Source organism: Sebastes umbrosus, chromosome 14, assembly GCF_015220745.1.
Source record: "Sebastes umbrosus isolate fSebUmb1 chromosome 14, fSebUmb1.pri, whole genome shotgun sequence".
Classification (NCBI taxonomy): Eukaryota; Metazoa; Chordata; class Actinopteri; order Perciformes; family Sebastidae; genus Sebastes; species Sebastes umbrosus.
In genome coordinates this window covers 29,889,302-29,904,003 of record NC_051282.1, presented here as the reverse complement: position 1 = coordinate 29,904,003, position 14,702 = coordinate 29,889,302, and the positions used below count along the sequence as shown (strand labels likewise).

The window sequence follows — 14,702 nt, the reverse complement described above, 5'->3', positions numbered from 1 at the left end:
TTATATATATATATATAAACATATAATATTAATTGAGCATAACATTATTGTTATGGAACTTTTGCCTTTATTTAATAACTGGTCAAGAGGGTCAGGTTATTTAACACACACACACACACACACCCATGTATATATATATTTGTGTATATATATGTGTATATACATATATATTTGTGTATATATATATATATATATATATATATAGACACGTGTATATATACGTACAGTATGTATATATGTGTATATATATATGTAACATCATCACACATGAATACAGTTGGGCTCATTGGATCCACAAGAGTCTCAGCTTTACAGTGATACCCAATTCATGTAATTCAAGACTGTTTAGGGACCCCAGTATGCAGAAATATTCAAACACATCATTTTAGAAAAGGAGGGAAAAAACTGGATTTGTTTCTAAAAAAGAAAGAACCCCAATTTACCTTTCAGCTTGGAGACCAGCTTTTAAATGTGTCGTGGCATGCGTCCTGTACTATTTGGATAATGATAATACTTCATGTCTGCTCTGCTCTCCATGTGCATAATGTTTCCTTTTTGCTTTAGGTCTCTTCAAATTATGGCTGGTGTTGTGGCAATGGCATCTGTCATTGAGGACTTTGACACACAGGTATGTCTATGACACTGATTTGGGCCATATATAAAGCATGCAGTCGCTGTTATTCATTCATTATCATTATTTCATTTACAGCCTTGCAAGAAATCTCGCAAAGATGGTGGCAGTCCTGTTGTCAAGACAATCACAAACTATTTCTCTCCCGTGCCCAAGCCTGTGGAGAAACCCTTTTCACCTCCTCGCTCCAACAACATCAGGGACTACTTTAGCCGGAAGGCTCCGTCCTCTAAAGAAAAGACCAGCTCACCTGAGCAGTCGAAAGAGAACTGTCAGACGTCTCAGACGCTTGCAGAAAAACACGCCAGCGCGGATGCAGCGGTGAAACCGGCGTCTCAGAAACTTAGGAGGAAGACCAGCAAAGCTGCAAGAAAACTTTTGGAGGCTGAAACTGTAAGCTCCACAGAGGATTGTTTGATTGTAGATGAACCACATGATGGCAGAGACTCAGCAGCAGAAGCAGTCAGCAGCTGCAGTGTTCTTGGCAGTGATACAGCGGTCCTGATGGCCCAGCTTACTGCTGAGGCTTGTATCACTGAGGGAAACTCAGAGAGGAACTCCTCTAAGACTGTCAGGGTTGAGCAGACTGAAGAAGATGCTTCCAAATGTGGGAAAGGTGTCAGACTTAATCCAGTACTGAACGGTATTGAATTATCTCCAATTGTACCTTCAAAAGATAAAGCAAAAAAAGTCAAAACTGTTGCAGGAAATTCTAGGAAGGCAAAACATTCAGAGCCAGAGGAGGAAGAGAAAGAGAGCTCCTTGTATGATGTTAGTATGGAGGTCAATGTGGATGAAGCCTCTCAGTTGAACAACAGCACCGTCACAATCTCCTTTGAAGATTTTGTGCGGAGTCAGAGCCAGGGTGAGGATGAAGATGACGTAGAAGACGTACAGGACAAAGAAGATGAAAGGAAAATCACAGAAGAAATGGACACCGACCAGTTGGACATCCCTAAAGCTGAAGAAAATATTGGTTCTGGGGAGTCACCTTTCCAAATCTCACCCCGAACTGTCACCATCCAGGCTGAAGTGCATGTAGTCTCACCCAAGCAGGAAGCAGCCATGGCGGGGGGAAAGTTAGCTTCTATCTTCAACAGGAGAAAAGGGGCGATGAGCCCTGCAGAGGCGGCGTCGTCTCCTCACGTAGAGGCTGGACACCATCTCACTTCTACTTCTCTGAACGTCAAGCGTAAATCCAACGTGGTTCTTCAAGAGGAAGATCTAGAGCTGGCTGTGCTTGAGAGTGAATCCGTGCCCAAGTGCACCGAAGTGGAGAGGAAGCAGTTCATGTCTGCCTTCAAACAGCCCAGTCTGGATGGGTCCAAAACCAAGCCTGGTAAGAGCCAGGGCAAACCGAAGCAGCCGGGAGCTTTGGATGATGCAGACAAAGCTGCTGAAGAAGACGCTGTAAGTCCACCCTCTGTTGAGGAAGTCCCTGCTGCCTCTCAGGAAAGCAAAGTAGCTAAAAAGAAACCTGTGAGAAAAGGCAGAAAGAAAGCTAAAGAAGAAAAGGAGGCAGTCACCACTCCTGCTGCTGCTGCGGAAGAAACAGTTGTTGTTGAAGTTAATGATAAAAGAGAGGAGCCTCCCATCACCTCGACTCCCTCCATCCCGGCGGCGAGGAGGTCGAGAAGAGAGGCTGTAGTCAGACAAGCACCTGAGGCCACACCAGCAACCCCGATCAGAGAAACCAGGAGACGCAACAAGTCGAAGGACGCTGCTGCTGCTGCTGCTTCACCTGATGACAGCGTTGCAGAGATGACAACCCCAAAGATGCGCAGGTCCAAACGCAGAGTCTTCGTAGCAGAGATGGTGTCCCCAACTGAAGGAAAAGAAAGTCCAATCAGGTGACCCATGCATATAGTTATGATTTAATGCTATCATTACACATTTAAACATTTTGGTTGCATGTATACACTCAGTTGCCTGTTTATTGAGTAGCACACATAGCTAATACAACAGTATTGCAATAAATCCTACCTTCATGGAGGTTATAATTGGGGCTGTCCCGAATACCATTTTTTGGGCTTCGAAGCTTCGCCACACGGCAGGCTGAGATGTTCTTCTGTCTGTCTCCATCTCCCCCGTTTCAGTGCCGCTGCCGCACTACTGTACACATACGCACCTCTACACAGAACAAACAGTGATATCTGCCTGAGAATGACTAATAATAAATGCTGGATAATGTTGTGGTAATATTCCTTATTTCGTGGACTATTTTGGGATTTCTACATTATTATTACATACTTATATATATTAATAAAAACAATTTAAAAAATGAAGCATTTGAATACTGATTTGGAGGTCGATTACCATGGCAACGGTTGAAGCTTCAAAGCATTTGGATCAGCCCTAGTTATAATGTTCAGTTTTTTAGAGAGGTGTTTATTCAAAGGTATGGTCATGGAGGACTATTGCATTATACAGTGAGGTGTTTCTGTTATTTACATCGTTGATATAACATGTCAGAAAATGGTGAGAAATGTGGATCAGTGTTTCCCAAAGCCCAAGATGACATCCTCAAATGTCTTGTTTTGTCCACAACTCAAAGATATTCAGTTTACTGTCACAGAGGAGTAAAGAAACCAAAAAATATTCACATTTAAGAAGCTGGAATCAGAGAATTTTTACCTTATTTTTCTTAAAAATTACTCAAACTGATTAATTGATTATCAAAATAGTTGGCTCTTAATTTAGTAGTTAAATCAACACCTCTCTAAAAGGTTCAACAAATACTGAACATTATAAGTATTTTGCTGCATTAGTTTTAGCAAGGTGTTCCCAATAAACTGTCGACGAAGTGTATGTATATATATGTATATGAAATGGTTCTTTTTAATGTTGCCTGTTTTTCATGTTCTAATTCGATGTTTGTTTGTTTTTTCATAAGGATTAAATTCACTAGAGTCCATAAAAATGTTTCCTTGACCAAGGCTGAAAGTGGAAGTTGCTTAAACACATCTTTTGCTGCGAAAGTAAGTATGATATTTTTTATTTTAACGGACATGTTCTAGATTTAATGAATTGGTGTACTGACTCGACGAGGAAGAACATATTTTAACATTTTAATCATGGGGATGAGGATGAGGATGATGAAAGGATGCTTTTTTTTTTTCAGACATCAAATGACTCTAAAAAAAGGAGGCAGGCAAAGAAGTTGGTGGAGAAAGCCAAAGTGATTCAGCAGAATAAAAAAACTGCCGTCAAGGAGAAGAGCACCTTACGGCGTTCGTCACGAACTGAGATGTCCACGAAGAAAAGCTACTGTGAAGACGAGGTACAGTTAACGGACGAATCACAGTTTTTAGTGTTAAAGGGGTGGGTTTTTTTATTCTAAATACTTTATTTTTATTGCTTTTCCATTCCAAAACACACAAAAATCATGAAAACATCTGGATTGTCCTGCCTCTACAAAGTCTATTTATTCCTGTGACATATTCAGTGGTACATTCTCTTATCTTGTCCATGACATGTAAACATCGTCCATTCCTCCCACTTCTCTCGACATCGCTCCTCTTGTGCTCTTATCCTGAATGAATTAACAGTTCCATATCATATATTTATTTATTTATGGTAAAAATAAAGTCATAGTATAGTAGGTCAAAAAAAAATTCATAGTATGTCAAAAAAAGTAAAAAAAAAAAAAAAAAAAAAAAAATTCATAGTAAAGTATGTCAAAAAAAAAGTCATAGTATGTCAAAAAAAGGAAAAAAAAAAAAAAAGTCATAGTATGTCAAAAAAAGGAAAAAAAAAAAAAGTCATAGTAAAGTGTGTCAAAAAAAGAAATTATAGTATGTCAAAAAAAGGAAAAAAAAAATAAAAAATCATAGTATGTCAAAAAAGTCAAAAAAAAAAGTCATGGTTAAGTATTTCAAAAAAGTAAAAAAAAAATTAATAGCATAGTAGGTCAAAAAAAAAAATCATAGTATGTCAGAAAAAGTCAAAAAAAAAAAAAAAAAATCAAAAGTATAGTAGGTAAAAAAAAAAATTCATAGTATGTCAAAAAAAGTAAAAAAAAAAAAAGTCATAGTAAAGTAGGGTAAAAAAAAAAAGTACATATGTATGTCTAGAAAAAAATTCATAGTATAGCAAGTCAAAAAAAGAAAAAAAGTCATAGTAAAGTATGGCAATAAAAGTAAAAAAAAAAAAATTCATAGTAAAGTAAGTCAAAAAAAGAAGAAAAGAGTCATGGTATCGTATGAAAAAAAAACCAAAACAATCATATTATAGTATGTCAAAAAAAATACGTATTGGATTGAAAAAATTGTGGTTTATTTTTTCAGGACTCTGTCATCTGCCTGGGGGAGGACCAGACGGCACCAGAAAAGAGTAAAACCCAGAAGCCTTTACGCACTCTGAATGAAGTTCTGGGAAAAGCCACATCTGTTGGTAAAGAGAGTAAGACTGTCCCAGGTAGATTCTCCCCTTCTTTAAATCATCATTTACTGTTCAGCATTTTGTTGAAATCTCATCTAATGGTGCTGTATATTTTCTGTCTCACAGGCTCCAAAGGGGGGAAGATGTCGGGGGTGATTTCCATCTTTGATGACAGCAGCTCTGAAAACTCCCAGGATGATGAGCAGTTCAAGGCCCGCAGGGAGTTCTTGAAGAGCGGCCTGCCGGAGACCTTCAGGAAACAGATCGCCAAGACCGCTGCCACCAGGGAGGCCTTCTCTCTCTCCTGTTCCTCCTTTCAACCAGTTATTCACATGAGCCAACCATCAAACGGTAAGATCTTCCTTCAAAGAAATACACATCTTCACTAGACAGTGGAGGAAACTAAATTAATACTTTTATTCCACTACAGTTCAGAAGAAAACATTTTACTTTTTACTTGCGCTCTACAAACCCCTTCCAAACCAATATACAAATCTAGAGCAACCCTTTACCAATGCATCCCTCAAACTATATCAGTACTGAACATTATTACTACACTAGTACTTAAAGCACCAGTAACATGCACTGTTAATACCACAAAACAGCACTGACAGAAAAAAGAAGACGATAATTATTAGTTTAAATCAGTTTCCTTTGAAAAAACAACATCTTTGTTTCTGGTGCTGAAAACAAATGTGATGAATCAAGAGAAGTAAAACTTGTTTTTGTCGTGTGTTGACAGATTGCCCTCTTTGGAGTCTACTCTGGCCTGAGTCTTCGTTACTGCGTCATCTGAAAGAGGTTTGGTGCCAAACATCCAGCTCACCTCCACCTGTTAGTGGCTCCCTTTGTGTGAAGACAGAACCGGCCCGTAGAGCCTTTTGTGAACGGGTATGTTGAAGTGATTGTAATGATTTAGTTTCATGTTTAGCAGGATCGATATCTCCGAAGACATTTGTCTAATTCAATGGTTGCCCACCTGGGGGTCCCGACCCAAACCTTCACTGGGGGTCAAGAGGTCATTTTGATTTTTAGAGGTGTCAGACAACCTTTTTAAAAAATATACTGTATGACGTATGTCTCAGCATTTCATTCATTTCTGTGAATTAAAATGTTATTTTTAAAGTTTGGATTATTATTTAAGATATAACAGGAGCACACAGAGCCTCCCCTCTCCTTTCTCATTAGTAAACTACACAGTTAAAACAACCAGAGAGCTGATAGAACAATCACCAAGCGTCAGGAAGAAGAAAACACTGACTTTGGGTCAAAAAAATAAGCCTATTAAGTAGGTATGATTGATAAAATAATAAAAGACAGAGAATTTACTAAATATAACAGGAAAACTCATCTCTGATAAAATGTTCACAGGAAATAATCTGCTCAAAATTTCATCCAAATCACTCGTTTTACACAAACTTCCTGCAGTTATTGCGTTCACTATTTAGGTTAATTGTGCAGTTTATCAGTTGTTCTGTTCTGTTATTGTTATGCATTGAGTATTATATGAAATATCCATAAAATGTGTCACTTAGTCAGTTTACTCAGTGATAGAAAAGGGGTCAACTAAAGGAAAAAGATTGGGAACCAATTGGTCTAGTTTATAGCTGCTTCCTGTCTGCCAGTATAGCTATGTTGTATTTAAAAAGGCTAATAAAGAGAGAGACTACATAAAAACACATACTTAAATGCTGACTTCTGTCCAATTTAATAGTATTTTTCTCCTTTTTGCAGGGTTCTGGCTTTAGGCCGGAGATCTCAGAAAGTGTCAGCCGGCTTCTACTGGAGGAGGTCAGCACCTCTAACCCTCCCTTCCCTGTTCAGATGTTCATCACTCGCTTCCTGAAGAGACGCGCTGAGCACCAGCAGCAGAGCGCCGCCTCAGGTCGGTCTGATAAGCCATTATTGTACTCGTACTCTGAAACAAAACGCCAGGTTGCAGTAACCGTTTATTTTAGGCCGTTATTAAGCTTGACTTCTTTTTATCCAATGTGCCCTCAAATCACAAACATTTAGGCCGTATTTTAATCAATCAAACCAGTAAAAAAAGAGACACTATTCTCAACGTCTATTGCATGTTACTTACTAGAACCAGAAGCTTTCACAAGCACCACACTGCCAGCTGAACCAGTAGGAGGGAAGAGGAAGAGGACGGATGAAAACGGGGAAATGACGGTGAAGGTGGCGAAGAAGCAACGGGGCAACTGTGCAGAAGAAGAAAAAGATCCCGAGCCTGAGCCAACAAGAAGGGGAGGCCGTACGAGACGAGCTCGGAGATCGAGGCCAGAGGAGAAAGACCAGCCTTCAGTCAAACCTGCTCCCATCCCGTCTGAAGATGACTCCGTGGTTGTGATCGGTGACTTGCTTTTGGGAGAGAACGCTGGAAAAAAAGGTGAGGTTTCAATTTACGGTCTGAATCACCCAATTTTATTTATTTTATTTATTATAAATCTGTGAACTTTGGGATCAATACGGCTAATCAGCCAATGGGAAACAACTTAAATAACATAACTACACAATAGGAAGCTTTTGGCTATCAAGTCATCATTTCAGTACAAATTTGCAATAAAAGATGGCAAATATATTTAAATGTCTGGCAACAGACTGGCACACTATTGGACCGTAGCGCATGCTATGCTTGCTGATGGTTGCAGCTAAAACCCTAACTGTTTTTACTTTGTTTTTTAAACTTATCTTCCAGTATTCACTTTTGTTGCAAATGTGTCATTATCAAAGCATCAGTTGATTGGCTCTGATAGTGAAGTGTGGGCAAACTTTAAGAAGTAAAGGTTCTGTGCTTGGACTAAAGTACTGAAAATAGAGCTGCTGTCACTAACTATGTTTACATGCACACTAATATTCCACTATATGACAATATTCCTAATTTGATACGGGTCATGTAAAGTGGGTGTCTGTAAGCTTCGCTGGCTGTTATAAGTAATGGTTTGTTCTGCAGATGTGGTGAAGGAGGACGTGTTATGGACAGACAAATATCAGCCCCAGCACTCCAGCGACATCCTAGGCAACACCGCCTCAGTGAGGAGGCTGCACAGGTGAGGAACTAAAACGGCTTTAATTTCACTGCACTACGTATAAAAAAAACACTGTGTTTGCTTCATACTGTATCTCTTAAATGCCATCAGCCAGAGGTGTGGACTTGAGTCAGACTCGAGTCACAAATTTGATGATTTTAGACTCGACTTGACCAAATGTGATTGATTCGATTATCTAACACTTAACAGATCCACTTTGTTTGAACCAATCCGACAGCATCCAATCAAGTTCCAGGAGAGAACCATGAAGAACTAACATTACATTACTGAGAGCCAGTTGGCGTCAGTTATTCTGTTGTTAAAATTACATTACATTCAGTGAAGAGCGCATCATGACTTGTTTAGGACACGATACTCAAAGTTTAGGACTTGAGTGCAAAGACTTACTTGTGACTTGCAAAACAATGACTTGGTCCCACCTATGGTATCAGCCCAATACTTAAATGTGCAAAATATGGGCTTGGGACCACTGATGACGTTGTATCAGGAACGTTGGGGCGAATGTTTCATGTTTCTTTTTTTTGTATACAGCTGGCTAAAGGAATGGAAACTCCGTACAGACCGAGAGGAGAGGAAAAGGCAGAAAGACAAAAAACAAGAGGAAGGCAGCAATGGTGGGAGATTAGAGATCTTTTTCTTCCTCTTGAGAACTACTTCTGTTGGCTTTGATGTGTGTTTGTGTTGATTGCATGATGTCTCTTTGTGTCCAGACTCAGACTGGGACTGCGGAGAAGAGGACTCCCAGGATGGAGAGGACATGTTGTGTAATACGATGCTGATCACAGGACCTACCGGAGTAGGAAAGACTGCTGCAGTCTATGCTTGTGCCCAGGAGCTCGGCTTCAAGGTACAAAAGCTTCACGGTACATAACTGTTGACATTTTATGTAGGAATTAGCATCTTCGTTTCCTATAACTTCCCTCTGGTCTCTCAAGGTGTTTGAGGTGAATGCTTCATCTCAGCGGAGCGGCCGTCTCATTCTGTCCCAGCTGAAGGAAGCCACTCAGTCACACCAGGTGGACAGTCAGGGGGTCAACGCCCACAAACCCACCTACTTCAACAGCTACGGCACAAGCAGCAGCGCTGGAGCTCTCAAGCCTGGATCCTCACCCAGTACGTACACGGCTAACATGATAGCAATGTTTCTAATGAGTCGCTGCTGTATGTGGTTGCTTTTGTATGCTGTAGGAATATTCCAAGATGAACACAAACCGTTGGAAATTGATTGCTGATCGTTTTTTGTTCATCTTCCAGGAAAGGTGAACTCTCCTCGTAGGGTGGTTTCCTCCCCCAGAAAACATCCCCAGTCCCCAAGAGGAGCTAAAAGAGGAGGCCTGGCTCCCACCTCTTTAGCTAACTTCTTCAAATGGGTCCACCCGCCGCCAAGGAGACACCGAACACTAAGAAGAATGAACAAACAGGTAAATGTCGCCTTCAGTGTGTCAATTCATCCTTCGCTAAGCATCTCCTCCCTCGGTTACTGTTGCTAGGGCTGTCAAGCTTTCGCACATGGCAGGTCAATATTTTCAATGATATCAGTGAGAGATATTCCAAAGGTAATAATGACGGATATCTGGAACAATCGTTCTAAAATAATATACATTTTATTTGGTGTCGCTAGTGTAGGATTGGACAGTGGCCGCTCTAGGGAAGGGCTTAGCGAAGGGTCAATTTATATGGTGAGGTAACCGTCATGAAAAGTTTTTATCAGGGGTTAAATAGTAAGTATTTTTCTCTCCCTCATCTCTTCACATAGCTGCATCCAAGAAAGTCGTAAAAGCGAATGAGTGTGCCAATAAGCAGAAAGACCCTGCAGTCAAATCACAAACGGCTAAAGAGAAGAACAATGAAGACCAGAGCAAGAAGACGGCCACCTCGCTCATCCTGTTTGAAGAAGTGGATGTTATTTTTGAGGACGACTCAGGGTTTCTGGCTGCCATCAAGACATTTATGACCACTACGAAGAGGCCAGTCATTCTCACTACCAGCGGTGAGTAGCAGGAGGTCAAATGTCTCACAGTTTGGTCTAGAGATGCACCGATTCCAACATTTTAAGTCCCGATACCGATACAGATAACTGGGCTTTGGGTATTGTCCAATACCGAGTAACGACCCGTTTTAATTAATCAGCTGTATGCCTCACTGTGTGGAAGTGACTGGGATCATTCTTTTATATGTACGGCAACATCAGGCTGGACTTAAATATTGTTTTTTTTTGTTAAATAAAATGTAACAAATAAATTAAAAAATATATATATTAATACAAATTTAATTTGTATTTATTATTTAAGTAATAAATCGTACAACAGCAACTTGGTAAATCTTCAAAATTAACAGAATTTTTATTTATTATTAAAATAATAAATCATACACCACCAACTTGGTAAAACATCTTTCCAAATTAACAGATTTTTTTATAAAATTATTATTATTATTAAACATAGAACTAAATTGAATAGATCGGACCCATTGTCACCGATAACCGATCCAGCTATTTGATTCAGTATCGGCCCAATATCTGATCCGGTATCGGTATAAAGTGCATCCCTAGTTTGGTCTGAGTTGATCAGATTTGTTTATACGTCCTGCTCTTTAAAATCAAATCTCACATGTTTTGTAGATCCTGCTTTCAGCACCATGTTTGATGGCAACTTTGAAGAGATCCTTTTCAAAACGCCCTCAGTGGTGAGTGTTTCACTGTCAGATCTTATTGACTGAATGGGTTGTTTAATGTGGCCTGATATTGGGATGCTAATCAAGTGGGAGAGATCAGTTATCCAAAAGTAAATCAGTAATTTTTTCCCGTTGTCCTTCTCTCCCTGGTACAGCTGGATGTGAGCAGCTTCCTGCAGCTGTTGTGTCTGTCAGAGGACGTGAGGACGGACCTGTTGGACATCAGCTCTCTGCTCAGACTCAATGGATGTGACATCAGGCAGAGTTTACTGCAGCTGCAGTTCTGGACTCGCAGTGCAGGAGGCCACGACGTTACCAGGCCGTTGACACACACTGGCAAAAATGGTAAGGAGATGAGTAGGGCTGCCCCCTCTTAGTCGATTTGTCCACTATTTGGTCGTTTTAGTCTTAGTCGACTAAGATTTCTTTAGTCGATTAGTCATTTTTTGAATGCTTTTTTCATGCTGAATGACTTATTTCTAAGAATCTTTTGAGTGAAACTCAGTTTTTCCATATCTGTTGATTAAATCAAATGCTTTATTTATGTTTTTATTGTTTTGTAGATGTCAATAACTAATAAGCATAATCAATCCATTTCTGTCTGCTATTGACCTGGACAAGGTTATTCATGTTTCATCCCTTCAGTGGCTTTATGTTGCTTCCAGAATACAGTTCAAAATATTTTACACTTCTGTGTAAATGTGTTCAATACAAATAAAGTAATTACCTTTTAACTTAATAATTATCCCCCCCACCCCCATTCACTTTAAAAGCTGAACTAAAGCCAGAGGCTAATGAGGAGGCAGTAGGTACGTCTGTGTGTGCAGCGACCGTCCCGTCCTCTCTCCCTCCCTGTGACACCGGCTGCACTCAGAGCATGCTGGGTTTGCTCAACGTCGAACCTGAGAGAGACATCTGGGAGCTGCTCAGGGTAAACTCTTCATTTATCACATACACTGCTTAGAGTACGAACAAGTGAGGTCTGAAATAATGTCACCAACCTCCTTATGAGTTCTTCAATGTCATCACCATGTCTGTGTCTTGATGTACTTGATTAACCGGGTGTGTGTTGTCAACAGAGCCAGAGTCCGGTGGAGGAGATGTTGTGCTGGGAGCTGCTGACAAACAGCAAGCGACGAGGAGTGGACCTGCTCTATTCCAACATGGAGACACTCTTAGCTCTACCACTCACGCTGTTGACTATCCCTACCTACAAACCAGAGCAATCTGTTTCTGCATCACAAGACCCTCCTTCTATTGATCCAAAAGAGCTGCCATCCCACGGCACGTTACTGCACGCGGCAGAGTCGGCGGATTGCTCGGACGACGGCAGTCCGGTTAAAATGTCCAACAGAATGAGGAAGAACAAGAAGAGGCACCATCTACCTGACCAGGATGGACTGGACTCGGACTCAGATGATGGTTTTCTATCTCTTTGCAAGCCGCAGGGCGCTCCTCCTCAGGCAAAGGAGGGAGTCAAAGAGCGTATAGTTTCAGAGGCGGCGAGGAGGAAGCCACTGACTCCTGAGGAGCGCGTAAAAAGTCTCCCAGTCTCCCAGTGTCTAGAAGCAATAGCTGACTTCTTTGACAACATGTCGTACATGGACTCCTCCCTGCTCGTTCATCCAGAAGGAGGTGACGGTCACAGAAGGATGACGCCGGTCGGCGCAGTGGTGAAAGACGGGATGACGGATGAGTCGAGGGTTGAGACTGACAGAGGGAGTTGGGTGAGAGGGGGTCACTTCCTGGAGATCCCGGCTGCCGTCGAGGCTCTGAGCTTCCACAAGTGTCGGGTCTTGGTAGCGGAGGCCTGGAGCAAAGCCCAACAACTGGAGAGGGAGCTGGGAAAGGAGGCTGCAGCAGAACTCGCCCTGCCTGTGGCCGCTCATCGTCAAGGTTACAGCTTCACTCAGGACGGTCCCTGTCAACCACAGTAAGTCTTACTCGTCTTTACAAAGTGTTATCAACTTCTATAAACCAGTTGAAAGAAAGGTATTGATGTGTATTGATGTGTTCCAGGCTGGTCCAGCGGAGGAGAGAAGTGATGGAGAGTCTGATGTTCAGAGGAGTGTTTGGTACTCTGGGCAACAGACCAGCAGCTGCTCTGGACTACTTGCCGGCCCTTCGCAACATCTGCAGATCAGAGCAGCTGAAGGAGCAGGGCAAGGTCAAACGAAGGTGAGTACGCAGAAACCGTAGTTCAGCATCAGGGGCTTGGTTTAAAGTGTGGGGCAGGATGTGGTAAAGTACCTCTCATAACAGGCAGCCAGCAACTCATATAATGATGTAGGTCTGGTTTTAACACCACTCAATTCACGCAAATAACACAATCGATCTTCTGGAGGTTGTAGCAGGCTCAGTTTTAAAGCTAGAGTGAAGATACTGGCATCGTATGAAACTAGAAAACCTAATGAATCCATTAGTACCAACCATCAAAGGGGTCCCTTGACCTCTGATCTCCAGATATGTGAATGTAAATAGGTTCTATGGGTACCCACGAGTCTCCCCTTTACAGACATGCCCACTTTATGATAATCACATGCAGTTTGGGGCAAGTCATAGTCAAGTCAGCACACTGACACACTGACAGCTGTTGTTGCCTGTTGGGCTGCAGTTTGCCATGTTATGATTTGGCATATTGTTTATGCTAAATGCAGTACCTGTGAGGGTTTCTGGACAATATCTGTCATTGTTTTGTGTTGTTAATTGATTTCCGGTAATAAATATATACATACATTTGCATAAAGCAGCATATTTGCCCACTCCCATGTTGATAAGAGTATTAAATACTTGACAAATCTCACTTTAAGGTACATTTTGAACAGATGAAAAATATGCGATTAATTTGTGATTAATCACGATTAAATATTTGAATCGATTGACAGCCCTAAAATAAACTCTGCCAAGTCTGCTGAAGAAAACTCTGAGCTGTTATTTTTACTCCTCCAGGTTCCTGCACTACCTAGATGCGATCCAGCTCGGTCTTGACAAGAGCACTCTGCAGCACCTCGCTGAAGACTTCCCCTGAACCGTCAGACGTGTTCTCACGATCACACAGAAAGGCCCTTTGAGTGCTCACATTTATTAACGTCCATATTAGAATGGAAGAAGTGACACACTTACAGGTTGTGTTGTGACACGAGGATGAATAATCAGGCAGCACTGTACATCCGCTCTTTATGATCCGGCATGAGATGAGCTGGTCAGAAGGTTGTGTGTGTGGAGGAGACAAAGGACAGTCTGAAGACGTTTCCATGTTTCTTCTAAGATGGAAATGACTGAACACAGACATCTCACCTGAAGGGCTCGCAGCTAAATCACCTCAAACGCTATCTCGTGGTGCTTTCAAAGAATGCACTAAAGGTTGTTTTTTGTACAGTAGTGTTTTATACGTTTGCATCTTGCAAAAGTGTTTTTAATCGAGTAGAGAAATGTAATTTGAGGAGCGAGTATGTATCATTAATGAATTGTAAGGGATTAACATGTAAAATAGAATTTGTAAAGGTCGTGTGTAAAGTGCCATCCTCCACATAAAGTACTGTTGATTCACTCAGGATCGAGTTCAAGTGACCCCCCTTAAGTCACCGTCACATCCATCACAGTGATTTTTTTTATTATTATTATTTGATATTTTGTTTTTTTCAGCCTTAAATATGTACACACTTAACTCACAGTGGGTTTCTGTTGTGACCAAATAAAGGTTTATAACAACTAAATAGATGAATTGTCTCACGGTGTACTGTATGTGCTGTATTATTAAAACTGAACTTCAGTGTGATGGTATTTTTAGGAGCTGGTAGAACCTGAATGATGGCGGGTTTTCCTCTGAGTTAATTACGCTTGTGAATACTTTCACCTTTACACACAGTGGGTAGACAGACCGGTTCCTGGAAAGTTTGAGCAGGAGGCATGAATGAACGCCTTATCTGCGTTTGTATCTGATTGTTATTTGTATTGGGAAAGTA

At 41.1% G+C, this 14,702-nt stretch overlaps 1 protein-coding gene across 1 annotated transcript in view; it reads left to right on the top strand.

Moving 5' to 3' along the window:
• Nucleotides 1–14,515, top strand: part of atad5a (ATPase family AAA domain containing 5a) — a 28,943-nt gene extending 14,428 nt beyond the window's left edge. The window contains 22 exon segments of the mRNA XM_037791305.1: nucleotides 565–628; nucleotides 710–2,481; nucleotides 3,525–3,609; nucleotides 3,753–3,911; nucleotides 4,918–5,047; nucleotides 5,138–5,362; nucleotides 5,754–5,902; nucleotides 6,746–6,896; nucleotides 7,101–7,403; nucleotides 7,968–8,064; nucleotides 8,596–8,678; nucleotides 8,775–8,911; nucleotides 9,000–9,177; nucleotides 9,319–9,429; nucleotides 9,432–9,485; nucleotides 9,821–10,054; nucleotides 10,685–10,749; nucleotides 10,893–11,082; nucleotides 11,511–11,668; nucleotides 11,817–12,670; nucleotides 12,757–12,915; nucleotides 13,687–14,515. Of these exon segments, the coding sequence (XP_037647233.1) occupies nucleotides 578–628; nucleotides 710–2,481; nucleotides 3,525–3,609; nucleotides 3,753–3,911; nucleotides 4,918–5,047; nucleotides 5,138–5,362; nucleotides 5,754–5,902; nucleotides 6,746–6,896; nucleotides 7,101–7,403; nucleotides 7,968–8,064; nucleotides 8,596–8,678; nucleotides 8,775–8,911; nucleotides 9,000–9,177; nucleotides 9,319–9,429; nucleotides 9,432–9,485; nucleotides 9,821–10,054; nucleotides 10,685–10,749; nucleotides 10,893–11,082; nucleotides 11,511–11,668; nucleotides 11,817–12,670; nucleotides 12,757–12,915; nucleotides 13,687–13,765 (5,424 nt within the window). The 5' untranslated portion in view covers nucleotides 565–577 and the 3' untranslated portion in view covers nucleotides 13,766–14,515.
• The last annotated feature ends 187 nt before the right edge of the window (nucleotides 14,516–14,702 follow it).